The sequence below is a fragment of the Bos taurus genome, chromosome 3 (assembly GCF_002263795.3).
Source record: "Bos taurus isolate L1 Dominette 01449 registration number 42190680 breed Hereford chromosome 3, ARS-UCD2.0, whole genome shotgun sequence".
NCBI lineage: Eukaryota > Metazoa > Chordata > Mammalia > Artiodactyla > Bovidae > Bos > Bos taurus.
Window position 1 is genome coordinate 18,504,479 of NC_037330.1, and position 26,523 is coordinate 18,531,001.

General features: G+C 43.5%; 1 protein-coding gene across 5 annotated transcripts in view; it reads right to left on the minus strand.

Moving 5' to 3' along the window:
- Nucleotides 1-432: 432 nt before the first annotated feature.
- Nucleotides 433-26,523, minus strand: part of LOC112445945 (mucin-4) — a 97,822-nt gene continuing 71,731 nt past the window's right edge. For 3 of the 5 annotated variants that reach the window (XM_059884992.1, XM_059884993.1, XM_059884994.1), the window contains 14 exons: nucleotides 5,606-5,734; nucleotides 5,285-5,413; nucleotides 4,964-5,092; nucleotides 4,643-4,771; nucleotides 4,316-4,444; nucleotides 3,989-4,117; nucleotides 3,662-3,790; nucleotides 3,335-3,463; nucleotides 2,687-2,815; nucleotides 2,360-2,488; nucleotides 2,033-2,161; nucleotides 1,706-1,834; nucleotides 1,379-1,507; nucleotides 433-1,180 (listed from right to left, as the gene is read on the minus strand). In XM_059884992.1, coding sequence (XP_059740975.1) covers nucleotides 1,126-1,180; nucleotides 1,379-1,507; nucleotides 1,706-1,834; nucleotides 2,033-2,161; nucleotides 2,360-2,488; nucleotides 2,687-2,815; nucleotides 3,335-3,463; nucleotides 3,662-3,790; nucleotides 3,989-4,117; nucleotides 4,316-4,444; nucleotides 4,643-4,771; nucleotides 4,964-5,092; nucleotides 5,285-5,413; nucleotides 5,606-5,715 — 1,713 coding nt within the window. In that variant the 5' untranslated portion in view covers nucleotides 5,716-5,734 and the 3' untranslated portion in view covers nucleotides 433-1,125. Of the gene's footprint in view, nucleotides 1,181-1,378; nucleotides 1,508-1,705; nucleotides 1,835-2,032; nucleotides 2,162-2,359; nucleotides 2,489-2,686; nucleotides 2,816-3,334; nucleotides 3,464-3,661; nucleotides 3,791-3,988; nucleotides 4,118-4,315; nucleotides 4,445-4,642; nucleotides 4,772-4,963; nucleotides 5,093-5,284; nucleotides 5,414-5,605; nucleotides 5,905-26,523 lie in introns of those variants that run through there. The other 2 variants (XR_009493855.1, XM_024989967.2) reach the window with 2 other exon arrangements.

Genomic DNA, 26,523 nt, shown 5'->3' on the forward strand with positions numbered 1-26,523 from the left:
AAAAAGGAAAGAACTGGATTAAATTATATTTTATTTTCTTTTACACAGGTTCAAAAACCCACAAAAATGGCTACTCTGGAAAGAAATACCTTCCACAACACCGAAACACAACCAAGCACTACACAAAGGAATGGACTCCACCATGCAATATCAGAAGACAGCTCCAGACGCTCTGGGACTGGTCACGGACAAACCTCCAATGCATCTGGACAGAGTAGACACAGAGATTCCAGTGTTAGTGACGCCAGTGACAGCAAAGGATATACAGGAGACGTAGGGAGGCATTCCGTGACCAGCCAAGGAAGGTCCAGATCCTCTTCAAGAAACCAGCATGGGTCTTCCTATGGCCAGAGCACCTCTAGGCGCTCAGAGTCACATCATGGGCAGGCAGACTCACATAGGCAGAGAGAATCTGTCCACGGAGACTCTGGATCCGGAACTTCCCACAGACAGGGGAGTCACCATGAACAATCGAGGGACAGCTCCAGACGCTCTGGGACTGGCCATGGACAAACCTCCACTGGATCTGGAAGCAGTAGACACAGGGAATCCAGTGTTAGTCAGGCCAGTGACAGTGAAGGATATTCAAGAGATGTAGGGAGGCATTCCGTGACCAGCCAAGGAAGGTCTGGATCCACTTCAAGAAACCAGCAGGGGTCTTCCCATGGCCAGTCAAGAGACACCTCTAGGCGCTCAGAGTCACATCATGGGCAGGCAGACACACATAGGCAGAGAGAATCTGTCCACGGAGACTCTGGATCCGGAACTTCCCACAGACAGGGGAGTCACCATGAACAATCGAGGGACAGCTCCAGACGCTCTGGGACTGGCCATGGACAAACCTCCACTGGATCTGGAAGCAGTAGACACAGGGAATCCAGTGTTAGTCAGGCCAGTGACAGTGAAGGATATTCAGGAGATGTAGGGAGGCATTCCGTGACCAGCCAAGGAAGGTCTGGATCCACTTCAAGAAACCAGCATGGGTCTTCCCATGGCCAGTCAAGAGACACCTCTAGGCGCTCAGAGTCACATCATGGGCAGGCAGACACACATAGGCAGAGAGAATCTGTCCACGGAGACTCTGGATCCGGAACGTCCCACAGACAGGGGAGTCACCATGAACAATCAAGGGACAGCTCCAGACGCTCTGAGACTGGCCATGGACAAACCTCCACTGGATCTGGAAGCAGTAGACACAGGGAATCCAGTGTTAGTCAGGCCAGTGACAGTGAAGGATATTCAGGAGATGTAGGGAGGCATTCCGTGACCAGCCAAGGAAGGTCTGGATCCACTTCAAGAAACCAGCATGGGTCTTCCCATGGCCAGTCAAGAGACACCTCTAGGCGCTCAGAGTCACGTCATGGGCAGGCAGACACACATAGGCAGAGAGAATCTGTCCACGGAGACTCTGGATCCGGAACTTCCCACAGACAGGGGAGTCACCATGAACAATCGAGGGACAGCTCCAGACGCTCTGGGACTGCCCATGGACAAACCTCCACTGGATCTGGAAGCAGTAGACACAGGGAATCCAGTGTTAGTCAGGCCAGTGACAGTGAAGGGTATTCAGGAGATGTAGGGAGGCATTCCGTGACCAGCCAAGGAAGGTCTGGATCCACTTCAAGAAACCAGCATGGGTCTTCCCATGGCCAGTCAAGAGACACCTCTAGGCGCTCAGAGTCACGTCATGGGCAGGCAGACTCACATAGGCAGAGAGAATCTGTCCACGGAGACTCTGGATCCGGAACGTCCCACAGACAGGGGAGTCACCATGAACAATCGAGGGACAGCTCCAGACGCTCTGGGACTGGCCATGGACAAACCTCCACTGGATCTGGAAGCAGTAGACACAGGGAATCCAGTGTTAGTCAGGCCAGTGACAGTGAAGGCCATTCAGGAGATGTAGGGAGGCATTCCGTGACCAGCCAAGGAAGATCTGGATCCACTTCAAGAAACCAGCATGGGTCTTCCCATGGCCAGTCAAGAGACACCTCTAGGCGCTCAGAGTCACGTCATGGGCAGGCAGACTCACATAGGCAGAGAGAATCTGTCCACGGAGACTCTGGATCCGGAACTTCCCACAGACAGGGGAGTCACCATGAACAATCGAGGGACAGCTTCAGACGCTCTGGGACTGGCCGTGGACAAACCTCCACTGGATCTGGAAGCAGTAGACACAGGGAATCCAGTGTTCGTCAGGCCAGTGACAGTGAAGGATATTCAGGAGATGTAGGGAGGCATTCCGTGACCAGCCAAGGAAGGTCTGGATCCACTTCAAGAAACCAGCATGGGTCTTCCCATGGCCAGTCAAGAGACACCTCTAGGCGCTCAGAGTCACGTCATGGGCAGGCAGACTCACATAGGCAGAGAGAATCTGTCCACGGAGACTCTGGATCCGGAACTTCCCACAGACAGGGGAGTCACCATGAACAATCGAGGGACAGCTCCAGACGCTCTGGGACTGGCCATGGACAAACCTCCACTGGATCTGGAAGCAGTAGACATAGGGAATCCAGTGTTAGTCAGGCCAGTGACAGTGAAGGATATTCAAGAGATGTAGGGAGGCATTCCGTGACCAGCCAAGGAAGGTCTGGATCCACTTCAAGAAACCAGCATGGGTCTTCCCATGGCCAGTCAAGAGACACCTCTAGGCGCTCAGAGTCACATCATGGGCAGGCAGACACACATAGGCAGAGAGAATCTGTCCACGGAGACTCTGGATCCGGAACTTCCCACAGACAGGGGAGTCACCATGAACAATCGAGGGACAGCTCCAGACGCTCTGGGACTGGCCATGGACAAACCTCCACTGGATCTGGAAGCAGTAGACACAGGGAATCCAGTGTTAGTCAGGCCAGTGACAGTGAAGGATATTCAGGAGATGTAGGGAGGCATTCCGTGACCAGCCAAGGAAGGTCTGGATCCACTTCAAGAAACCAGCATGGGTCTTCCCATGGCCAGTCAAGAGACACCTCTAGGCGCTCAGAGTCACATCATGGGCAGGCAGACTCACATAGGCAGAGAGAATCTGTCCACAGAGACTCTGGATCCGGAACGTCCCACAGACAGGGGAGTCACCATGAACATTCAAGGGACAGCTCCAGACGCTCTGAGACTGGCCATGGACAAACCTCCACTGGATCTGGAAGCAGTAGACACAGGGAATCCAGTGTTAGTCAGGCCAGTGACAGTGAAGGATATTCAGGAGATGTAGGGAGGCATTCCGTGACCAGCCAAGGAAGGTCTGGATCCACTTCAAGAAACCAGCATGGGTCTTCCTATGGCCAGAGCACCTCTAGGCGCTCAGAGTCACATCATGGGCAGGCAGACTCACATAGGCAGAGAGAATCTGTCCACGGAGACTCTGGATCCGGAACTTCCCACAGACAGGGGAGTCACCATGAACAATCGAGGGACAGCTCCAGACGCTCTGGGACTGCCCATGGACAAACCTCCACTGGATCTGGAAGCAGTAGACACAGGGAATCCAGTGTTAGTCAGGCCAGTGACAGTGAAGGATATTCAGGAGATGTAGGGAGGCATTCCGTGACCAGCCAAGGAAGGTCTGGATCCACTTCAAGAAACCAGCATGGGTCTTCCCATGGCCAGTCAAGAGACACCTCTAGGCGCTCAGAGTCACATCATGGGCAGGCAGACACACATAGGCAGAGAGAATCTGTCCACGGAGACTCTGGATCCGGAACGTCCCACAGACAGGGGAGTCACCATGAACAATCGAGGGACAGCTCCAGACGCTCTGGGACTGGCCATGGACAAACCTCCACTGGATCTGGAAGCAGTAGACACAGGGAATCCAGTGTTAGTCAGGCCAGTGACAGTGAAGGATATTCAGGAGATGTAGGGAGGCATTCCGTGACCAGCCAAGGAAGGTCTGGATCCACTTCAAGAAACCAGCATGGGTCTTCCCATGGCCAGTCAAGAGACACCTCTAGGCGCTCAGAGTCACGTCATGGGCAGGCAGACACACATAGGCAGAGAGAATCTGTCCACGGAGACTCTGGATCCGGAACTTCCCACAGACAGGGGAGTCACCATGAACAATCGAGGGACAGCTCCAGACGCTCTGGGACTGCCCATGGACAAACCTCCACTGGATCTGGAAGCAGTAGACACAGGGAATCCAGTGTTAGTCAGGCCAGTGACAGTGAAGGGTATTCAGGAGATGTAGGGAGGCATTCCGTGACCAGCCAAGGAAGGTCTGGATCCACTTCAAGAAACCAGCATGGGTCTTCCCATGGCCAGTCAAGAGACACCTCTAGGCGCTCAGAGTCACGTCATGGGCAGGCAGACTCACATAGGCAGAGAGAATCTGTCCACGGAGACTCTGGATCCGGAACGTCCCACAGACAGGGGAGTCACCATGAACAATCGAGGGACAGCTCCAGACGCTCTGGGACTGCCCATGGACAAACCTCCACTGGATCTGGAAGCAGTAGACACAGGGAATCCAGTGTTAGTCAGGCCAGTGACAGTGAAGGATATTCAGGAGTTGTAGGGAGGCATTCCGTGACCAGCCAAGGAAGGTCTGGATCCACTTCAAGAAACCAGCATGGGTCTTCCCATGGCCAGTCAAGAGACACCTCTAAGCGCTCAGAGTCACGTCATGGGCAGGCAGACACACATAGGCAGAGAGAATCTGTCCACGGAGACTCTGGATCCGGAACTTCCCACAGACAGGGGAGTCACCATGAACAATCGAGGGACAGCTCCAGACGCTCTGGGACTGGCCATGGACAAACCTCCACTGGATCTGGAAGCAGTAGACACAGGGAATCCAGTGTTAGTCAGGCCAGTGACAGTGAAGGATATTCAGGAGATGTAGGGAGGCATTCCGTGACCAGCCAAGGAAGGTCTGGATCCACTTCAAGAAACCAGCATGGGTCTTCCTATGGCCAGAGCACCTCTAGGCGCTCAGAGTCACATCATGGGCAGGCAGACTCACATAGGCAGAGAGAATCTGTCCACGGAGACTCTGGATCCGGAACTTCCCACAGACAGGGGAGTCACCATGAACAATCGAGGGACAGCTCCAGACGCTCTGGGACTGGCCATGGACAAACCTCCACTGGATCTGGAAGCAGTAGACACAGGGAATCAAGTGTTAGTCAGGCCAGTGACAGTGAAGGATATTCAGGAGATGTAGGGAGGCATTCCGTGACCAGCCAAGGAAGGTCTGGATCCACTTCAAGAAACCAGCATGGGTCTTCCTATGGCCAGAGCACCTCTAGGCGCTCAGAGTCACATCATGGGCAGGCAGACTCACATAGGCAGAGAGAATCTGTCCATGGAGACTCTGGATCCGGAACTTCCCACAGACAGGGGAGTCACCATGAACAATCGAGGGACAGCTTCAGACGCTCTGGGACTGGCCATCGACAAACCTCCACTGGATCTGGAAGCAGTAGACACAGGGAATCCAGTGTTAGTCAGGCCAGTGACAGTGAAGGATATTCAGGAGATGTAGGGAGGCATTCCGTGACCAGCCAAGGAAGGTCTGGATCCACTTCAAGAAACCAGCATGGGTCTTCCTATGGCCAGAGCACCTCTAGGCGCTCAGAGTCACGTCATGGGCAGGCAGACTCACATAGGCAGAGAGAATCTGTCCACGGAGACTCTGGATCCGGAACGTCCCACAGACAGGGGAGTCACCATGAACAATCGAGGGACAGCTCCAGACGCTCTGGGACTGGCCATGGACAAACCTCCACTGGATCTGGAAGCAGTAGACACAGGGAATCCAGTGTTAGTCAGGCCAGTGACAGTGACGGACATTCAGGAGATGTAGGGAGGCATTCCGTGACCAGCCAAGGAAGATCTGGATCCACTTCAAGAAACCAGCATGGGTCTTCCCATGGCCAGTCAGGAGACACCTACAGGAGCTCAGAGTCACATCAAAAGTGGACAGACAATTATAGGCAGAGCGAACCTGTCCATGGAGACTCAGGTCCCAGCACTTTCCCAGAACAGGTGGGCCACTATGAGCAATCAGGAAACCCTTATTAGAGAGAAGCTAACTTTAAAAAAAAAAAAAAAGTAATATTTTAAAGAGTAGCAGAATGTCACTGCTTTGAATCAAGTAATTTTCATTAATCTTTCTTGAAACTTGTATTTTTTTCTCTTTATTTTGGACTTAGTAGACCATTTTCTTAGCTTGGTTGTTTCTTTTTCTTTTTTGGAACAGGTGAAAATGATAGTCAGAAACTGGTTTTGGATTAAATCTATATCATAGATGCTCTAATTTCTAAAGTGAATATTTAGATTTTGGCATTCAAGTAAGCATTTTTCTCTTGAGAGGTTAAATTTCAGAATCTCTCCAGATTGGTTCTTCAATATATTCAATAATATCAAAGGAAATAATATATAGTCACCTTCCATTTATCAAAGCTGCTTTATATTGTAATGGGTTTGCACATGTGCTTGTATTATCCTCCTACTAGAACTCTGTATTATTCTGCATTCATTAATCACCTTGGGCATGTAGAATCCAGTAAAATCATCACAGGAAAACTGAAAATAAACAATTGACCATATATTATAGTATGTCTCTTCCATGCTTATTTTTCATATACCCTAAAAGACTTATTTCCCCAACGTAAGAATAACACCTTTTTCTTCTTTCACTGAAAACTATTTGCATTTGGCAGATGATCATACCAAAAATAAATAAATAAACAAGGAATACAAGGAAGAAGTAATTTAATCAAATCCTGTATTTTTCTCCAACATAGTCATTGTTCCATGTATTCATCTTCAGGATGAATAAAACAAGCTCAGTTCTTCTAATTAGATTCAAATAATATTATGTCTATGCTTGCCCTCCAAAAGCAACACAAAAGGGGCACTACCCACAGTGAGTATCCTTCTTCCTTGCTTGAGGTGCTGTCCCCAAATACTCCTACAAAGCTACAAAGTTGGCAGCACCAAATATGCAGGTCTCATGGATTTGCCACAGACACAGATATGGAAAAAATGCTTCTTTCCATTTTTGTGACACATTTGCCACTTTAGCCTCAAAAGCACCTAATTGAACTCCCACTTGAGGCCCTTCTCTAGAGAAGTCAGGACTAACTAACATTCTGAATAATTTAAATTATAACAAAGGAAACATTGCTGACCTAGCCTCACTAAGGGGGAGGTTGATAGAAGGACAGTGATGGGTATTACACCAGAGATAGCCAGATACATATCAGTTCAGTCAGTTCAGTTCAGTCGCTCAGTCATGTCCGACTCTTTGCAACCCCATGAACTGCAGCACTCCAGGCCTCCCTGTCCATCACCAACTCCCGGAGTTCACTCAAACTCACGTCCATCGAGTCAGTGATGTCATCCACTCATCTCGTCCTCTACCGTCCCCTTCTCCTCCTGCCCCCAATCCCTCCCAGCATCAGAGTCTTTTCCAATGAGGACTCTTCACATGAGGTGGCCAAAGTATTGGAGTTTCAGCTTTACCATCATTCCTTCCAAAGAACACCCAGGGCTGATCTCCTTTAGAATGGACTGGTTGGATCTCCTTGCATTCCAAGGGATTCTCAAGAGTCTTCTCCAACACCACAGTTCAAAAGCATCAATTCTTTGGTGCTCAGCTTTCTTCACAGTCCAACTCTCACATCCATACATGACCACTGGAAAAACCATAGCCTTGACTAGATGGACCTTTGTTGGCAAAGTAATGTCTCTGCTTTTGAATATGCTATCCAGGTTGGTCATAACTTTCCTTCCAAGGAGTAAGCGTCTTTTAATTTCATGGCTGCAATCACCATCTGAAGTGATTTTGGAGCCCCAAAAAAACAGTTTTGGGGCTCTGACACTATTTCCACTGTTTCCCCATCTATTTCCCATGAAGTGATGGGACCAGAGGCCATAATCTTAGTTTTCTGAATGTTGAGCTTTAAGCCAACTTTTTCAGTCTCCACTTTCACTTTCATCAAGAGGCTTTTTAGTTCCTCTTCACTTTCTCCCATAAGCGTGGTATCATCTGCATATCTGAGGTTATTGATATTTCTCCTGGCAATCTTAATTCCAGCTTGTCCTTCTTCCAGCCCAGCATTTCTCATGATGTACTCTGCATAGAAGTTAAATAAGCAGGGTGACAATATACAGCCTTGACGTACTCCTTTTCTTATTTGGAACCAGTCTGTTGTTCCATGTCCAGTTCTAACTGTTGCTTCCTGACCTGCATATAGGTTTCTCAAGAGGCAAGTCAGGTGGTCTGGTATTCCCATCTCTTTCAGAATTTTCCACAGTTCATTGTGATCCACACAGTCCAAGGCTTTGGCATGGTCAATAAAGCAGAACTAGATGTTTTTCTGGAAATCTCTTGCTTTTTCCATGATCCAGCGGATGCTGGCAATTTGATCTCTGGTTCCTCTGCCTTTTCTAAAACCAGCTTGAACATCTGGAAGTTCACAGTTCACGTATTGCTGAAGCCTGGCTTGGAGAATTTTGAGCATTACTTTACTAGCATGTGAGATGAGTGCAATTGTGCGGTAGTTTGAGCATTCTTTGGCATTGCCTTTCTTTGGGACTGGAATGAAAACTGACCTATTCCAGTCCTGTGGCCACTGCTGAGTTGTCCAAATTTGCTGGCAGCAAAATTGAGTGCAGCACTTTCACAGCATCATCTTTTAGGATGTGAAATAGCTCAACTGGAATTCCATCACCTCCACTAGCTCTGTCGTAGTGATGCTTTCTAAGGCCCACTTGACTTCACATTCCAGGATGTCTGGCTCTAGGTCAGTGATCACACCATCGTGATTATCTTGATTGTGAAGATCTTTTTTGTATAGTTCTGTGTATTCTTGCCACCTCTTCTTGGTATCTTCTGCTTCTGTTAGGTCCATACCATTTCTGTCCTTTATTGAGCCCATCTTTGCATGAAATGTTCCCTTGGTATCTCTAATTTTCTTGAAGAGATCTCTAGTCTTTCCCATTCTGTTGTTTTCCTCTATTTCTTTGCATTGATCACTGAGGAAGGCTTTCTTATCTCTTCTTGCTATTCTTTGGAACTCTGCATTCAGATGCTTATATCTTTCCTTTTCTCCTTTGCTTTTCGCTTCTCTTCTTTTCACAGTTATTTGTAAGGCCTCCCCAGACAGCCATTTTGCTTTTTTGCATGTCTTTTCCATGGGAATGGTCTTGATCCCTGTCTCCTGTACAATGTCACAAACCTCATTCCGTAGCTCATCAGGCACTCTCTCTATCAGATCTAGGCCCTTAAATCTGTTTCTCACTTCCACTGTATAACCATAAGGGATTTGATTTAGGTCATACCTGAATGGTCTAGTGGTTTTCCCTACTTTCTTCAATTTAAGTCTGAATTTGGCAATAAGGAGTTCATGATCTGAGCCACAGTCAGCTCCTGGTCTTGTTTTTGCTGACTGTATAGAGCTTCTCCATCTTTGGCTGCAAAGAATATAATCAATCTGATTTCGGTGTTGACTATCTGGTGATTCCATATGTAGAGTCTTCTCTTGTGTTGTTGGAAGTGGGTGTTTGCTATGACCAGTGCGTTCTCTTGGTAAAACTCGATTAGCCTTTGCTCTGCTTCATTCCATATTCCAAGGCCAAATTTCCCTGTTACTCCAGGTGTTTCTTCCTGCTTTTGCATTCCAGTCCCCTATAATGAAAGGACATCTTTTTGGGGTGTTAGTTCTAAAAGGTCTTGTAGGTCTTCATAGAACCGTTCAACTTCAGCTTCATCAGCGTTATTGGTTGGGGCATAGACTTGGGATTACTGTGATATTGAATGGTTTGCCTTGGAAACAAACACAGATCATTCTGTCGTTTTTGAGATTGCATCCAAGTACTGCATTACGGACTCTTTTGTTGACCATGATGGCTACTCCATTTCTTCTGAGGGATTCCTGCCCGCAGTAGTAGATATAATGGTCATCTGAGTTAAATTCACCCATTCCAGTCCATTTGAGTTCGCTGATTCCTACAATGTTGATGTTCACTCTTGCCATCTCCTGTTTGACCACTTCCAATTTGCCTTGATTCATGGACCTGACATTCCAGGTTCCTATGCAATATTGCTCTTTACAGCATCGGATCTTGCTTCCATCACCAGTTACATCCACAACTGGGTATTGTTTTTGCTTTGGCTCCATCCCTTCATTCTTTCTGGAATTATTTCTCCACTGATCTCCAGTAGCATATTGGGCACCTACTGACCTGGGGAGTTCCTCTTTCAGTATCCTATCATTTTGCCTTTTCATACTGTTCACGGGGTTCTCAAGGCAAGAATACTGAAGTGGTTTGCCATTCCCTTCTCCAGTGGACCACATTCTGTCAGACCTCTCCACCATGACTCGCTGGTCTTGGGTGGCCCCACAGGGCATGGCTTAGTTTCATTGAGTCAGACAAGGCTGTGGTCCTAGTGTGACTAGATTGACTAGTTTTCTGTGATTATGGTTTCAGTGTGTCTGCCCTCTGATGCCCTCTTGCAACACCCACCGTCTTACTTGGGTTTCTCTTACCTTCGACGTGGTGTATCTCTTCACGGCTGCTCCAGCAAAGTGCAGCCGTTGCTCCTTACCTTGGACGAGGGCTATCTCCTCACCGTCGCCCCTCCTGACCTTGAACGTGGAGTATCTCCTCTCAGCCCTCCTGCGCCTGCTCAGCCCTACCCTAGAGCTAAACTCTCATCCTTTTCTTACGATGCCATAAACAACAGAAATTGCTTTATTTCATATTTCTATCCCCCCAAGGACAGAATTACCAGACATTCCTCTTTAATAGCTGACAGAAAATCATCTACCTCAAAAGGTGCAAACAAGATTCACTGGGAACATTCTAGACTTCAGTATTTCTCTATGCTCTCCTTCGCTGGTGGAATTTATCTTTGACGTTGTTCCTTAACTCAGTCAACCAACTCCTTCACACGTGAATCAAAACTCTTCTTACCAAATAACTAAATATCTGTAAGTTTTTCTTTGACCAGGACAATCTTACAGGGCAAACTCCATCTTCCCTTACCTGCAGGAAAACTCTCTCCAAAGCACATCAATCCAAGGGAGAGATAAAATGAGAATCTGAACCAGTTTAGTGGTCATGGAATATCTGAACAATAAGGTCAACAGAATTTGATTACTGGTCAAATCTAGAGGTAAAGAAGAGGAAGAAATATAAAATTATTTAGAGGATTGTTACTTGAGCAACTGAATGAAGAATGAGGCCATTCAGTGAGGTAAGGAATAAGATTAGAGACAGAAAAACAGTAATATCAGTTTTGAACATCATGAGCTTGAGAATCCCAGGAGAGATTCTAGTGGAGCTTCCTTATGAGCAAATGGATATAAATATCTCTATTTCAAACAAAAGACCAGACCTCAGCCATCCATATATAGGTAGTTTACTAAATTGGTTTAATGTTCTGAAGCCACATGCTGTCTAGGCATAGTCAGAGTTTTATCATTAATTTGCTGTGTACCTTAGGCAACTTACTCAGGATCTCGATTTCTCATCTGAAGAGTACAAATAGAGACAATACATACCTACTTAACATTGTTGTGAAGACTGTGTCAATACATGAAATGTTGCCTAGAACATAACAAGCATTCAGTAAATGTTTACAATTATGGATGGAGCTACAGGTATGATTGAATGAGAGGGTACAAAGTGAAAACCAAGAATAGAATATTGAGAAAGCCCACTATTAAAAGTTCAGCCCACAGTCACATGACAACTAGGTGATGGAAATAAGATTTGAAACCGAATTTTGTCTTCCAAGTCCAAGAAGAATTTTGCCTTTTTACTGAAAAGGAGACAAGTTTCATCAAAGTTTCAACAGTTCAACTGCCAAGAATGGTCAACTAAAATGAGGAATGAAGTATGTCCACTGATTTGGTAACCTGACATCTGAGACTCGAAAACAGCTATTTCTGTGGAGAGGTGACGATATATAAACTTTGTTGGAAAACAGGAATGAATGATTTGGGGAGAGTTGGACATAATAAAGGAAGTTCAGAGTAGTGAACTAGCCTCATTACTTCTGTGAGAAAGTCAAAAATTAATTTCTAACCAAATCCCTTAGGGTTTTCCCATTCCTAAGTGCTCTGGAATACATGGATTCTGGGCAGAGAGCTGGAAAAACAGTCAGCATAATTTTTTTAGAATTAAGCAGAAACAAGATCATGTAGCATCTTGGAAGTCACAGTAAAGACAATGGATTTTTATATGTGGTTAAAAAAATACACAACATGAAATTTATCATCTCATCAATTTTTAAGTATACAATTCAGTGATGATGTAAACAGCCAAACAATGTAAAGAGCCAAAAATTCTCTTCCTCTTACCAGATCTCTTATGTATTCCTTTGTTCTGAGATACTTGGTGGGATTAAATATCAAGAGGGAATCAGAGCGGGATTAGGAGGAAGAAACCTAAAACAAGCTTCTAGGACTAACCACTCTTACAGGTCTTAAACTAAAGGACTACAATAAATTCAAGAAATTCTCCTTGGTCACAAAGTTCACCTGGCTGAGAGAGGTGTGGAGTTGAACCTTGGGAAACATGCATTCATCTTGTGTGTACCCTTGGGTAGCTATCTCCCTAGAAAAGAGTTCATAAGCTGTCACCTGTGTGAGAAGAGTAAATTTTCACATTAAATTCTTTATGAAGAATTCTCAAAAGAAAGGCAATTAGAGTAAGAAAAGAACTATTAATACCTTTTTTTTTAAAAGTTGATAAATTTTATTTATTTTCTTAATTTAAATTTATTTTAATTGGAGGCTAATTAATTTACAATATTGTATTGGTTTTGCCATACATCAACATGAATCCACCATGGGTGTACACGAGAGAAACTGCATGCTCCTTGTTGTTGTTCAGTCACTCAGTCATGTCTGACTCTTTGCAACCCCAGGGACTGCAGCACACCAGATTTCCCTGTCCTTCACTATCTCCCAGAGTTTGCTCAAACTCATATTCATTGAGTTGGTGATGCCATCCAACCATCTCATCCTTTGTTGTCCCCTTCTCCTCTTGCCTTCATCTTTCCCAAAATCAGGGTCTTTTCCGATGAGTCAGTTCTTCACAGCAGGTGGGCAAAGTATTGAAGCTTCAGCTTCAACATCAGTCCTTCCAATGAACATTCAGGATTGATTTCCTTTAGGATTGACTGGTTTGATTTCCTTGTAGTCCAAGGGATTCTCAAGAGTATTCTCCAACACCACAGTTCAAAAGCATCAATTATTCGATGCTCAGCCTTCTTTACAGTCCAACTCTCATGACTCCTGGAAAGACCATAGCTTTGACTATACGGACCTTTGTCAGCAAAGTAATGTTTCTGCTTTTTAATACACTGTCTAGGTTTGTCATAGTGTTACAAATTCTTTGTCACTCTTGGCATCAAGAGAGAAAGTCTATGTCCACTCCTCTTCAATCTGTCCCACGTCCCGTGACTGATTGGGCCAACAGAGTTAAAATGGAAGTGACCTATGTCATTTTCAGGCCTAGTCTTCAAGGACTGGCAGTTTCTATTCTGGCCCTAAGAGACGGAACATATAAACAAAGGCCAGACCATGAATAAAAATAGAACTCTGATCCACACCTGCAGAAACCAGCCCAGGAAACCAACCCCTTATCTACAATAAACCCTGGGAAACCACAGGAAAATGTGACAGCATTTCATTACTGAGGGATGCTGATAAACTAATTTAAATGTTAATGGAGAAACTACCACAAGCATTGCTTGAAGAATCTATAGCTTCAACGTAGAAATGCATCATTGGTGACACAAGACCATACTTGAAGGACTTCTGAAGCTAACTCAGTGATTATTCTGGTCTTACAGAGATTCACAGCTCAGGATACTTATTTATATTGTTATTATCTCCTACTTCTTGAATATCCTCCCGTAAGCTACCAATAGGTGAGAAATTACAAATAATATGCTGGTAACTCTAATCCTCTTTGCTCCACAAACAAGTCCCTGAGCACACCATCGTGTCTAGTTTTAGCTGTTGCTTCTTGATCCGCATACAGGTTTCTGCTATAAGGTAAGGTGGTCTGGTATTCCTATCTCTTGAAGAATTTTCCACAGTTTGTTGTGATCCACACAATCAAAGGCTTTAGCGTAGTCACTGTAGCAGAAGTAAATGTGTTTCTGGAATTCCCTTGCTTTCTCTATAAGCCAATGAGTGTTGGCAATTTAATCTCTGGTTCCTCTGACTTTTCTATATCCTGTTTCTACACCCAGAAGTTCACAGTTCATGTACTGTTGAAGCCTAACTTGAAAGATTTTGAGCATTACCTTGCCAGCATTTGAAATGAGCACACTGTATGTTAGTTTGAACATTCTTTGGCATTGCCCTTCTATGGAATTGGAATGAAACTGATCTTTTCCAGTCCTATGGCCACTGCTGAGTTTTCCAAATTTGCTGACATACTGAGTGCAGCACTTTAACTGCATCATCTTCTAGGATTTTAAATAGCTAAGCTGGAATTCCATTACCTTCACTAGCTTTGTTCATAGTAATGCTTCCTAAGGCCCACTTAACTTCACATCCCAGGATATCTGGTTCTAGGTGAGTGACCACACCATCGAGGTTATCTGGATCATTAAGACCTTTTTTGTATAGTTCTTCTGTGTATTCTTGCCACCTCTTCTTCATCTCGTCTACTTCTGTTGGGTCCTTACTGTTTCTGTCCTTTATCTTGCCCATCCTTACATGAAATGTTCCTTTAATATCTCCAATTTTCTTGAAGAGATCTCTAGTCTTTCCCATTCTATTTTTCCCTTCAATTTATTTGTATCGTTCCTTTGAGAAGGCCCTCTTACCTCTCCTTGCTATTCTCTGGAACTCTGCATTCAGTTGGGGATATCTTTCCCTTTCTCCCTTGCCTGTCAATTCTCTTCTTTCCTCAGCTATTTGTAAAGCCTCCTCAGACAACCACTTTGCCTTCTTGCACTTCTTTTCTTTGGGATGGTTTTGGTCACTGCCTCCTGTACAATGTTACAAACCTCCATCCACAGTTCTTCAGGTGCTCTATCAGATCTAATCCCTTGAATCTATTTGTCACTTCCACTGTATAATCATAAGGGATTTCATTTAGGTCATACCTGAGTGGCCTAGTGGCTTTCCGTATTTTCTTTAAGCCTGAATTTTGCAAAAAGGGCTCATGAACTGAGCCACAGTCAACTCCAGGTCTTGTTTTTGCTGATTATATAGAGCTTCTCCATCTTCAGCTGCAAAAATTATAATCAATCTGATTTCAGTATTGGCCACCTGGTGATATTCATATGTAGAGTTGTCTCTTGTGTTGTTGGAAACAGACATTTGTTTTGACCAGTGTGTTTTCTCAGCAAAACTGTTAGCCGTTTCCCTGCTTCATTTTGTATTCCAAGGCCAAATTTGCCTATTACTCCAGGTAGCTCTTGACTTCCTACTTTTGCATTCAAATCCCGTATGATGAAGAGATCTTTTTTTTGTTGTTAGTTCTAGAAGGTTTTGTAGGTCTTGTAGGTCTTCATAGAACCAGTCAACTTCAGCTTCTCCAGCATTAGTCATTGAGGCACAGTGATGTTGAATGGTTTGCCTTGGAAATGAACCAAGATCATTCTGCTGTTTTTGAGATTGCACCCAAGCACTACATTTCAGACTGTTATTGATTGTGAGGGCCACTCCATTTCTTCTAAGTGATTCTTGGCCCACAGTAGTTGCCTATTATCATGAGATTCTGTACAGAGAGGAAACTGAGGAGAGAAATGTACCTTTTCTGAGTCACTCAGTACTCTCTTTGCAGAGCTGAACTGTACAGCTATAAGACAAGGGAGGCCAAAAGAGGTTCTGCATCATTGATAGACTCTACTGTCTTCAGACAGCTTTATCTAAATAACATACAAGTCTAACTGTGGACCAGATGATTCAAAGTGCCTCCTGTACTGCTGAATCTAAAGATGTAGGAAACTCCTATGTCCTCCTGCAACCTTTGGGATATATGAAAATTTAGACAAGTCTTCAGTGAAATAGAAGCTGATCTCAGGAGACCAATCCTGTGATTCCCTATTATCTAGACAAATGATGGCAAAATTCTAGTTTAATAATTCATCTGATTATAATTCAATGACTCCATTTATTCAGGTAACATTTACTGAGTTCTACTATCAAACAGGTACTCTATATATGCTAGAGATACAAAGATGAATCAGCTCTTAAGATACAAAAATCAATAAACTACAAAGATTACTTATCACATGAGACAATTTCATAATTTAGTATATTATGCCAACTATAATTTAGTATATTACATACTAGATGTAGAACAGTGTGCTAAGTGTGCAAAGGACACAATGTGAACAATGTGCTAAGGAAGGACACCCTACATGGATGAATATATTCATTTGTTCATAAGTGCCTACTCTGAGCTAGTCTCTGTTCCGGGTTCTAAGTTTACTGCAGATGGCAAGACTGACAAAATCATCCCCTCAAAGAGCTCACATATTCTTTCTTTAATTAATTAATTTATGTATTTGGCTGTGTCTGGTCTTAGTTGCAGTATGCAGGCTCTCTAGTTGTGATGCATGGGCTTAGTTGCCCCATGGCATGTGGGATCTTAGTTCTCTGACTAGGGATCAAATCTGTGTCCCCTGTATTGCAAGGTGGATCCTTAACCACTGGACCACCAGGAAAGTCCCAGGAGCCTATACATTCTATAGCAGGAAGAGAGACACCACACAACTTTTAAATAATGTATCAACCTGCCTGACTTCAGGCTATACTACAAAGCTACAGTCATAAAGACAGTATGCTACTGGCACAAAGACAGAAATATAGATCAGTGGAACAAAATAGAAAGCCCAGAGATAAATCCACGTACCTATGGACACCTTATCTTTGACAAAGGAGGCAAGAATATACAATGGAGGAAAGACAATCTCTTTAACAAGTGGTGCTGGGAAAACTGGTCAACCACTTGTAAAAGAATGAAACTAAAACACTTTCTAACACCATACACAAAAACAAACTCAAAATGGATTAAGCATCTAAGCATAAGACCAGAAACTATAAACCTCCTAGAGGAAAACATAGGCAAAACACTCTCCGACATAAATCACAGCAGGATCCTCTATGACCCACCTCCTAGAGTAATGGAAAAGAAAGCAAAAATAAACAAATGGGACCTAATTAAACTTAAAAGTTTTTGCACAACAAAGGAAACTATAAGCAAGATGAAAAGACTGCCTTTAGAATGGGAGAAAATAATAGCAAATGAAGCAACTGACAAAGAATTAATCTCAAAAATATACAAGCAACTCCCACAGCTCAATTCCAGAAAAATGAATGACCCAATCAAAAACAAAGAACAAAACAGATATTTCTCTAAAGAAGAAATACAGATGGCTAACAAACACATGAAAAGATGTTCAACATCACTCATTATCAGAAAAATGCAAATCAAAACCACTATGAGGTACCATTTCATGCCAGTCAGAACGGCTGCGATCCAAAAGTCTACAAACAATAAATGCTGGAGAGGATGTGGAGAAAAGGGAACCCTCTTACACTGTTGGTAGGAATGCAAACTAGTACAGCCACTATGGAGAACAGTGTGGAGATTCCTTAAAAAACTGGAAATAGAACTGCCATATGACACAGCAATCCCACTGCTGGGCATACACACCGAGGAAACCAGAAATGAAAGAGACACGTGTAGCCCAATGTTCATCACAGCACTGTTTATAATAGCCAGGACATGGAAGCAACCTAGATGTCCATCAGCAGATGAATGGATAAGAAAGCTGTGGTACATACACACAATGGAGTATTACTCAGCCATTAAAAAGAATACATTTGAATCAGTTCTAATGAGGTGGATGAAACTAGGGCCTATTATACAGAGTGAAGTAAGCCAGAAAGAAAAACAGCAATACAGTATACTAATGCCTATATATAGAATTTCGAAAGATGGTAACAATAACCCTATATGTGAGACAGGAAAAGAGACACAGATGTATAGAACAGTCTTTTGGACTCTGTGAGAGAAGGTGAGGGTGAGATGATTTGAGAGAACAGCATTGAAACATGTATATTATCATATGTGAAACAGATGGCCAGTCCAAGTTCGATGCATGAGATAGGATGCTCAGGGCCGGTGCACTGGAATGACCCAGAGGGATGGGATGGGGAGGGAGGTGGGAGGGGGCTTCAGGATGGGGAACACATGTACATTCACGGCTGATTCATGTCAATGTATGGCAAAACCACTACAATACTATAAAGTAATTAGCCTCCAATTAAAATAAATTAATAAATAAATAATGTAAAGAAAGTAAATATGTAAGAGTATCTAGGCAGGAAGGAGAGTTACTCTGAAGTGAAGTGAAGTCGCTCAGTTGTGTCCAACTCTTTGCAACCCCATGGACTGTAGCCCACCAGGCTCCTCCATCTATGGAATTTTCTAGGCAAGAGTACTGGAGTGGATTGCCATTTCCTTCTCCAGGGGATCTTCCCAACCCAGGGATCGAACCCAGGTCTCCCACATTGTGGGCAGACGCTTTACTGTCTGAGCCACCAGGGAGTATACTCTGAGGAGACATCAATTGAGCAGAAACCAGAATTACAAACAGAAGTCAGCTATGCATAAAACAAAGAATCAGTAACCATGTAATTACCATCAGTAATCATGTTAGAAAACAAGGTCTTTGGGAAGGTACAGGCTGAACAGACACAATATCCCAAGCTGAAAAATTCAGTATGTCTTCAACCTGATGAAAAAACAAAAAGGAGGGAAGAGAGGTACAAAATGAGATCAGGAAAACAAATGGGGATCCAATCACAAAGAGTAGTAGTAAGTTATCTACTATTCTAAATATTATGGAAAGCCCTTGGAGAGCTGTAAGGCAGTAACACCCTGATTTACATTTTTTTTTAACTTTAAGCTGATTGCTGTATAGAGTAGATTGTGCAATGAAGCAAGAAGAAAGAGGGAGACTAACTGCAATAATATAGCTGAGATGCTGGTGGCATTGACTAGGTTGGTAGCAGAGAAAATGGAAAAAAGATGAATGGAAGATATTTTGAAGAGAAAGTCAATATGACTTGTTAATGGATTATATACTGAAGATGAGGAAATGGGGAATGAAGAATGATTTCCAACAATACAGTCTGACCAAGTTGATAGATGATGGTGCCTTTTATGGTTCCATTTATATTGGTCATATTAAGTTTGAATGCCGACACACATCCTGAAATACAAAAAGGCAGCTGAATAACATCCATGTGCCAATGTTCATTTTTACTGCTTGATATCTTAGCATTTAGCACAATTGACCTCTTCCTCCTTATTCCTCTTGGCTCCCACAATACCATATTCTCATGGAGTCCTCCGCCCTCAGTGGCCATTACTTCTGGTCTGCTTAGCTGGCTCTGCTTGATCTAAGGTTGAACAATTCTATCCTTTACTTTTTTTCCATATATCTCTCAGAGAGTCACTTTCTAGGCAGGTTGATAAGAAGTCTAGGGGTCCCCAAGGAGACAGGGGTCTGGAATTCTCAAGGAGGAAGAAAGAACAAACTTTTTTTTTTCCTCTACATTCCTTAGGATTATATAACAATAATGTACCCTGAAAGTCCGTCTAGTCAAGGCTATGGTTTTTCCAGTGGTCATGTATGGATGTGAGAGTTGGACTGTGAAGAAAGCTGAGCATCGAAGAATTGATGCTTTTGAACTGTGGTGTTGGAGAAGACTCTTGAGAGTCCCCTGGACTGCAAGGAGATCCAACCAGTCCATTCTAAAGGAGATCAGCCCTGGGTGTTCTTTGGAAGGAATGATGCTAAAGCTGAAACTCCAGTACTTTGGCCACCTCATGCGAAGAGTTGACTCACTGGAAAAGACCCTGATGCTGGGAGGGATTGGGGGCAGGAGGAGAAGGGGACGACAGAGGATGAGATGGCTGGATGGCATCACCAACTTGACGGACGTGAGTTTGAGTGAACTCCGGGAGATGGTGATGGACAGGGAGGCCTGGTGTGCTCTGATTCATGGAATCACAGAGTCAGATCCTGCCTGAGGACAGTCTCTGAATTAAACCTTCTGGCTAATCCTGTTATTTTAAAATGTAAATTATGGGAGTAGGTCTGGTCTTTACAAGGATTATATAACAATAATGTATCCTGCCTGAGGACAGTCTCTGGATTAAACCTTCTGGTTAATCCTGTTATCTTAAAATGTAAATTATGGGAGTAGGTCTGGTGAGATCTTTACAACCTCCAGACATTCTTCGGATTCACTGGAGAGTATATAACTCCATTGCTAACACTAGCAAGGGGGTACTCTTTCTGCCCCTTTCTGCCTATGTCAGAAGCTTTCTCTATCTCCTTTATACTTTAATAAAACTTTATTACACAAAAGCTCTGAGCGATCAAGCCTCATCTCTGGCCCCGGATTGAATTCTTCTCCTCCAGAGGCCAAGAATCCCGGCGTCTTTGTGTGGTTCAGCAACAACCTTTCATCTCTACACATCTACTAGGTAATCACAATCCAGTCCTGTGGCATGCCTTCGGTGTCAGTAGGTACAGGTAGATTCATCCCAGTGACATGAGGAAAACAAAACTCTAACCATGGCCAAAGAAGGAACACGTTTAGATAGTCAAGATCTCAACAGGCCAAAATAACTAGTTCTGGATTAGCTGGTTCTATGCAAGAAAATCTGGGTCAGTGATAAGAGGACATGTATCCAATCATGGACAATCAGGAAAGTTCCAGACATTCAGGATCATCTCATAGCCAATCATTACCTACAGACTCTGGAGTCAATACAAGCAGACAATGGTGCCCAGGTATAGCCAACCTAGTTATAGTGAAAGACAATCAGAAAACTCAGATACAGTCAGCATCAAGACATGAATAATCTGGATATAGCCATAAATAATCAAAATCTGACAAATTAAGAAACAAGACGCTAGCCACAGGCAATCACAAGATAGTGCAAGATTCTCAAGACAAACATTTGCCCATGGACAGTCTGGATCTACATATGGTGAATCTGGACCCAGTATAAGAAGACATGGATTCAGCCACAATCAGTTTAATAGAGAGCTCTGGACACTTCTCACAGTCAGTCCTTGACCTCTGCAATCTAGATTCAGTACAAACAAACAGCTGAGATCTAATTTTACTCATTCCAGTGATAATGAAGGACAATAAAGAGACTGGATAGACTATTCCCAAAGCCCACCTGAATATAGGCATGTACAGTCTGGATATAGCACAAGAAAAAGATGGCTCTAGCCATGGACAGTTAAAAGATAGGCCAGGAACTAATCAAAGATGGTTATCCACTCAACCACTCAAACTTTGTTCAACATATGGGAAAGAAATGGATCCACTTGTGGACAATCAACAGGTAGCACCAGAACTTCATGGTCAACTCACAGACAGGCACCATTAACATATCCTATATCCACTTGATGCATACATCAACGGACACAGTTATACTCGGACCAATGATGATGAAATACAATCTGAAAATACAGTAAAAGTCAGAATAAACCCACTGGCAGTCAGTATAGACAAAGATAGTAAGACTCAAACATAAGAGAAAAACTAGGATTCAGTCTTAGAAACTGAAGAGATAACACTATAAACCCTATAGACTCTAGGGCTAGACAGACATCCATTAGTGGTCAATCTGAATATACAAGTGGATAGTCAGGATCCAACACTAGAAAGAAAAAACAGGTTAAATAGACATGAGACAGCTCTGGGCAATCAGTATCTCCTCATGCTGCTGCTGCTGCTGCTAAGTCGCTTCAGTCGTGTCTGACTCTGTGCGACCCCAGAGACGGCAGCCCACCAGGCTCCCCCATCCCTGATATTCTCCAGGCAAGAACACTGGAGTGGGTTGCCATTTCCTTCTCCAACGCATGAAAGTGAAAAGTGAAAGTGAAGTCACTCAGTCGTGTCTGACTCTTCGCAACCCCATGGGCTGCAACCTACCAGGCTCCTCCACCCATGGGATTGTCCAGGTAAGAGTACTAGAGTGGGTTGCCATTGCCTTCTCCATATCTTCTCATAGCCACACATAAATTCATGGACAGTTTAGGTCTAATCATGGAGAAGCTAAATCCAGCAAAACAGAAAGACACAGAAACACCCATGAACACCTGGAAGATAGTACTAAATGTTTAGAGTCAGCTCCTAGACAATCACCACTAACACAGTCTGGAACTAATACAAATAGACAAGAATCTGATTATCAGTCACCTTCACCTGGTGGAGGTGAATGATAATCAGGAGACTCAGATGGAGAACCAGCATTAATCCCTAAAAAATCGAGATCCGGCAGAAAAAAAGAGACAACAACCTAGCCACAGACAGTCAAGAGAATGCAATGGACATTCAAGGTCTACATCCACACAGCCTGCTATCAGTGTCAGCAGAAAATAGGCATCCAGTTATAGTCAATTTAGTGATAGTGGTGGACAATCAGGAGATCGACTAGACAGCTCCCACTTGTGGTCAGTCTGAGTGTAGTCATGAGCAATCTTGGTCCAACACAAGAGGAAGACAAGGTTCCGGCCATGGAGAATTAGAAGACAAGTCTAGACATTCAGAATATCAATATGGCCAGACAGCAATTCAAGGACATTCTGGGTCCACCCAAGGATAATATGGTGTAGTATAACAGAAAGACATGGCTATGGACAATCAGGAGGTATCTCTAGAGACTCTTATAGACAATCTGCACATACAATGTATGGATCAAGTTAAGGCAATGTCTACTGAGGGTCCAGTTACAGTACTCATAACACACTACCAGGAGACATACAGAAAGTCAACATCAGTCTGTGCATGGTCTGAGTATGATTATGAACAGTTGAGAAACAGGAAGTCAGAAGACTAGAGATCTAGACACTCAGAGTCTCACCAAGAACATAAAAGCACCCGAAGTCAGTCTGGACTTACTCATGAACAGCCCACATCCCAAAGTAAACAATTTATCCATGGGCAAACAAGACATAGCTGTGGACATTCAAGATATATTCATATACAATCATCATTTACTCAGTCTTAATAATTAAATCATCAATTATTGAGTCCATTATCAATAGACAAGGAGCATCCAGTTATAGTCAGAGATACTGAAGGACAGTCAGAAAACAGGGAAAGACACTATTCCTCTTCCCATGATGTGTCTGAGAAATGGCCATAGGAATCTGAGTCTAGCACAAGAGAAAGAGATCACTCTAGCTGTAGGAAATCTGGAAATAGGTGTGTATTTTATCAAGAGTGGACATTTATTCATAGGTGGGCAAGGTCTACCAAGGTGATTAGGTTTCATCACAAGATAAAGACATGGATCTATTTATGGACAAATTGGGTCATATCATAGGCAATCATCATTTATACAGGTTAGATTCAGAACAAGAAAACATCAGGGATCCAGTATTGGTCAGGCCAGTGATAATGAAGGGCAATCATAAGATTCAGAGATGCAGTTAGAATAAACCCATGGATGGTCCATATCCAGTTTAAGAAATGAATATGAATCTACTTATGGCCAGTCACTCAGCAGTTTATACATTCAGGGTCTCATCAAGGTCAGACACCTCAATGGATGGCATAGACAAGTATCTGGGCAAAGTCAACTTAGAGACAGTGCAAGGCACAGATGAAAATATTCATCAAAATGGCAGCTCTGAGACAACAAGTAACAGTGGAAGCAAGCAAACAAAAAGTTTTTATTATAGCCACACTCCAGTCTATAAATAGAGCCATGTGCAAAGGAACCATTATCATCATGACGAAGAAAAGACCTAACTCTAAAACAAAAAAAGAGAAGACATGAGAAGAACAAAAATCATGGAATTTTATTGTGAAAAGCTTCTTTTTGAGGACATAGCTATATAGCTCTATCCTTTTCTTTAATAGTGCAATTCCACTTTAATCCTTCGACTAAGTGTTCATCTTATTTAAAAGGATAGTATATATTTGTCTTCCTTGGTTAGCATCTGATAATAGTATAGGTTTAAATTTTAATGATTTTATTTAAATTTTTTTATTTGTGGGGTTAACTAGAGTTAAATATGAGCACTCATTTTGATATCTGTGCCAAATTTGACATTACACGTGACTCTTAAAGGTGATGTATTAGTTCTTACAGCATCACCAGATCACTGTGACTGCAATACCTTGAATTTATAGACAGAGCCTTCAAGTGTTTGGTTAGAAGGTCAGAGAGGAAACTGAGACCCAATCAGCTTTACACTCATTGCATTCATTACATTCCCTCTTTTCCCAGTCCCTCTTTCCTCCTGCCTGCCCCCTCCTTTCATTCTCTCTATCTCTCTCTCTCCCTCTCTCTCACACACACACATACACACACACACACAAACACTAAAATTTAAAGGTTCTGGATCTGACTCTCAGCAACCATGCTCTCAGCTTACCCCTCCCATATCTGAAGCTCCAACATCCTTTCTGCTGTTTCCCATACTAGTAGGTCTTTTGTGCCACCTCTGTAACACCTGGAGGATCCCTAAGGAGGACTCCCATCTGCTCATTTTGACAGACCAGGTCTGCATGCAGAAAGCCTAATGTAGTTGCTCAGTCATGTCTGACTCTTCACAACCCCATTGACTATAGCCTTCCAGGATCCTCTGTCCATGGGAATTCTCCAAGCAAGAATACTGGAGTGGGTTGCCATGCCCTCCAGCAAGGGATCTCCCCAAACCAGGAATTGAACCGGGGTCTTCTGCATTGCAGGAAGATTCTTTACCAGATGAGCCACAAGGGAAGCCAGGCACTAAGGGACACAGGCTATAAATGGTCATGTCAGTAAGAGAATCATACAGCAAGTTAAGGAGATGGAAACACACTAGTGAAAGACATTGACAGAATAAGAGGATACAAATAAGGATGAGCTCTGGAGTCCAACTAACTAGGGCATTTGTGAGAACTTGAAGGAAAAAAAGAGAGAACACTGAGACAAAGAAGCAACTGAATAGGAAGGTCAGTCCTTAAGCAGTTATTCCAGGGCCTGAGTCTGGAGCTGAAAGATAGATCATGCTGCCTGGCCCAACTCCCAAATAAACCATGATAAACTACAAAGTTATATCAGATCCATTTTTATTATTTTGAGATATAAAAAATGACCCTTACACCTGAAGAGAAGGATATGAGGAGAAAGGCTTCTTGGCTAGTTTTATATTACAGCTGACTTCTTTTGACTCCATTTATATTTTTCCAGTAGTCATGTATGGATGTGAGAGTTGGACTACAAAGAAAGCTGAGCACCAAAGAATTGATGCTTTTGAACTGTGGTGTTGGAGAAGACTCTTGAGAGTCCCTTGGACTGCAAGGAGATCCAACCAGTCCATCCTAAAGGAGATCAGTCCTGGGTGTTCACTGGAAGGACTGATGTTGAAGCTGAAACTCCAATACTTTGGCCACCTGATGCAAAGAGCTGACTCATTGGAAAAGACCCTGATGCTGGAAAAGATTGAGGGCAGGAGGATAAGGGGATGACTGAGGATGAGATGGTTGGATGGCATCACCAACTCAACGGACATGAGTTTGGGTAAACTCCGGGAGTTGGTGATAGACAGGGAGGCCTGGTGTGCTGTGGTTCATGGGGTTGCAAAGAGTCAGACACAACTGAGTGACTGAACTGAACTGAATACCCCAATCATGACCAGCAACACTCTCTGCTTGTTCTGTCCCTATTTTTACAGTTTCCTCATTCATAGATTCTAAACTACAAAGAGCTCTCAGAAACTTTATGGGGAGATGGGGGGAAAAGAGAGGAAAGGACAAGCAGAGAGACTTTCCCTAGCATATTTCAGACCCAGTTGATGGCGAGAACAGTGTACCTTGCAGACAAGAGTGAATATGTGAACAGGGGTGGGAAGAAAACTCACTGTTCATCCTCACCAGTCTTATTTGTTTCTTGGTTCATTTTTTTTTTTAAGTCAAAATTAGATTCCTCATGAACTGTCCCCCAAATCCTTCCTTACCCAAGACAGGAAGAGTTCCGCATCCCCTAGTTATTCTTAGAAAGAAATAGATGTGAGTCTTTCTTCTCCACTTAATAACTGAGTGACTAAAAACAAGTTTCATATTTTCTCTAATTGTGAGGATTAATAGAATGATGCACATAAGGGCACAGAGCACTGTGCTTGGCATAAAGGGGAACATAATTTCCTTTCTTCTACCAACATATAAGGCACTGAAAAACCTAGAACATGTCACATATCTTAAGAAATCTCTTCTCCTGAACCCTGTCACCTCCAAGGAGAAAACCAACAACCAAACCAATGGCAGACTGGGGAGGGGGATTTCATGCCCACCCTGTTAATGTGGAGAACTTACTCTGATAAAATCATGAATCTCGGTTTTCAAAAGGACTGCTGTGACAATCTGCTACAATTCTTACATTAGTAATTCTCAAAAAGTAGACAAGAGGCCAAAAGGCACACTCAACATACCTGTTTTTTCATGACACAAACTGAGAAATAAAGCTCAGCAAACACTGGTTGTTGATTTTGGAGGAAAATCA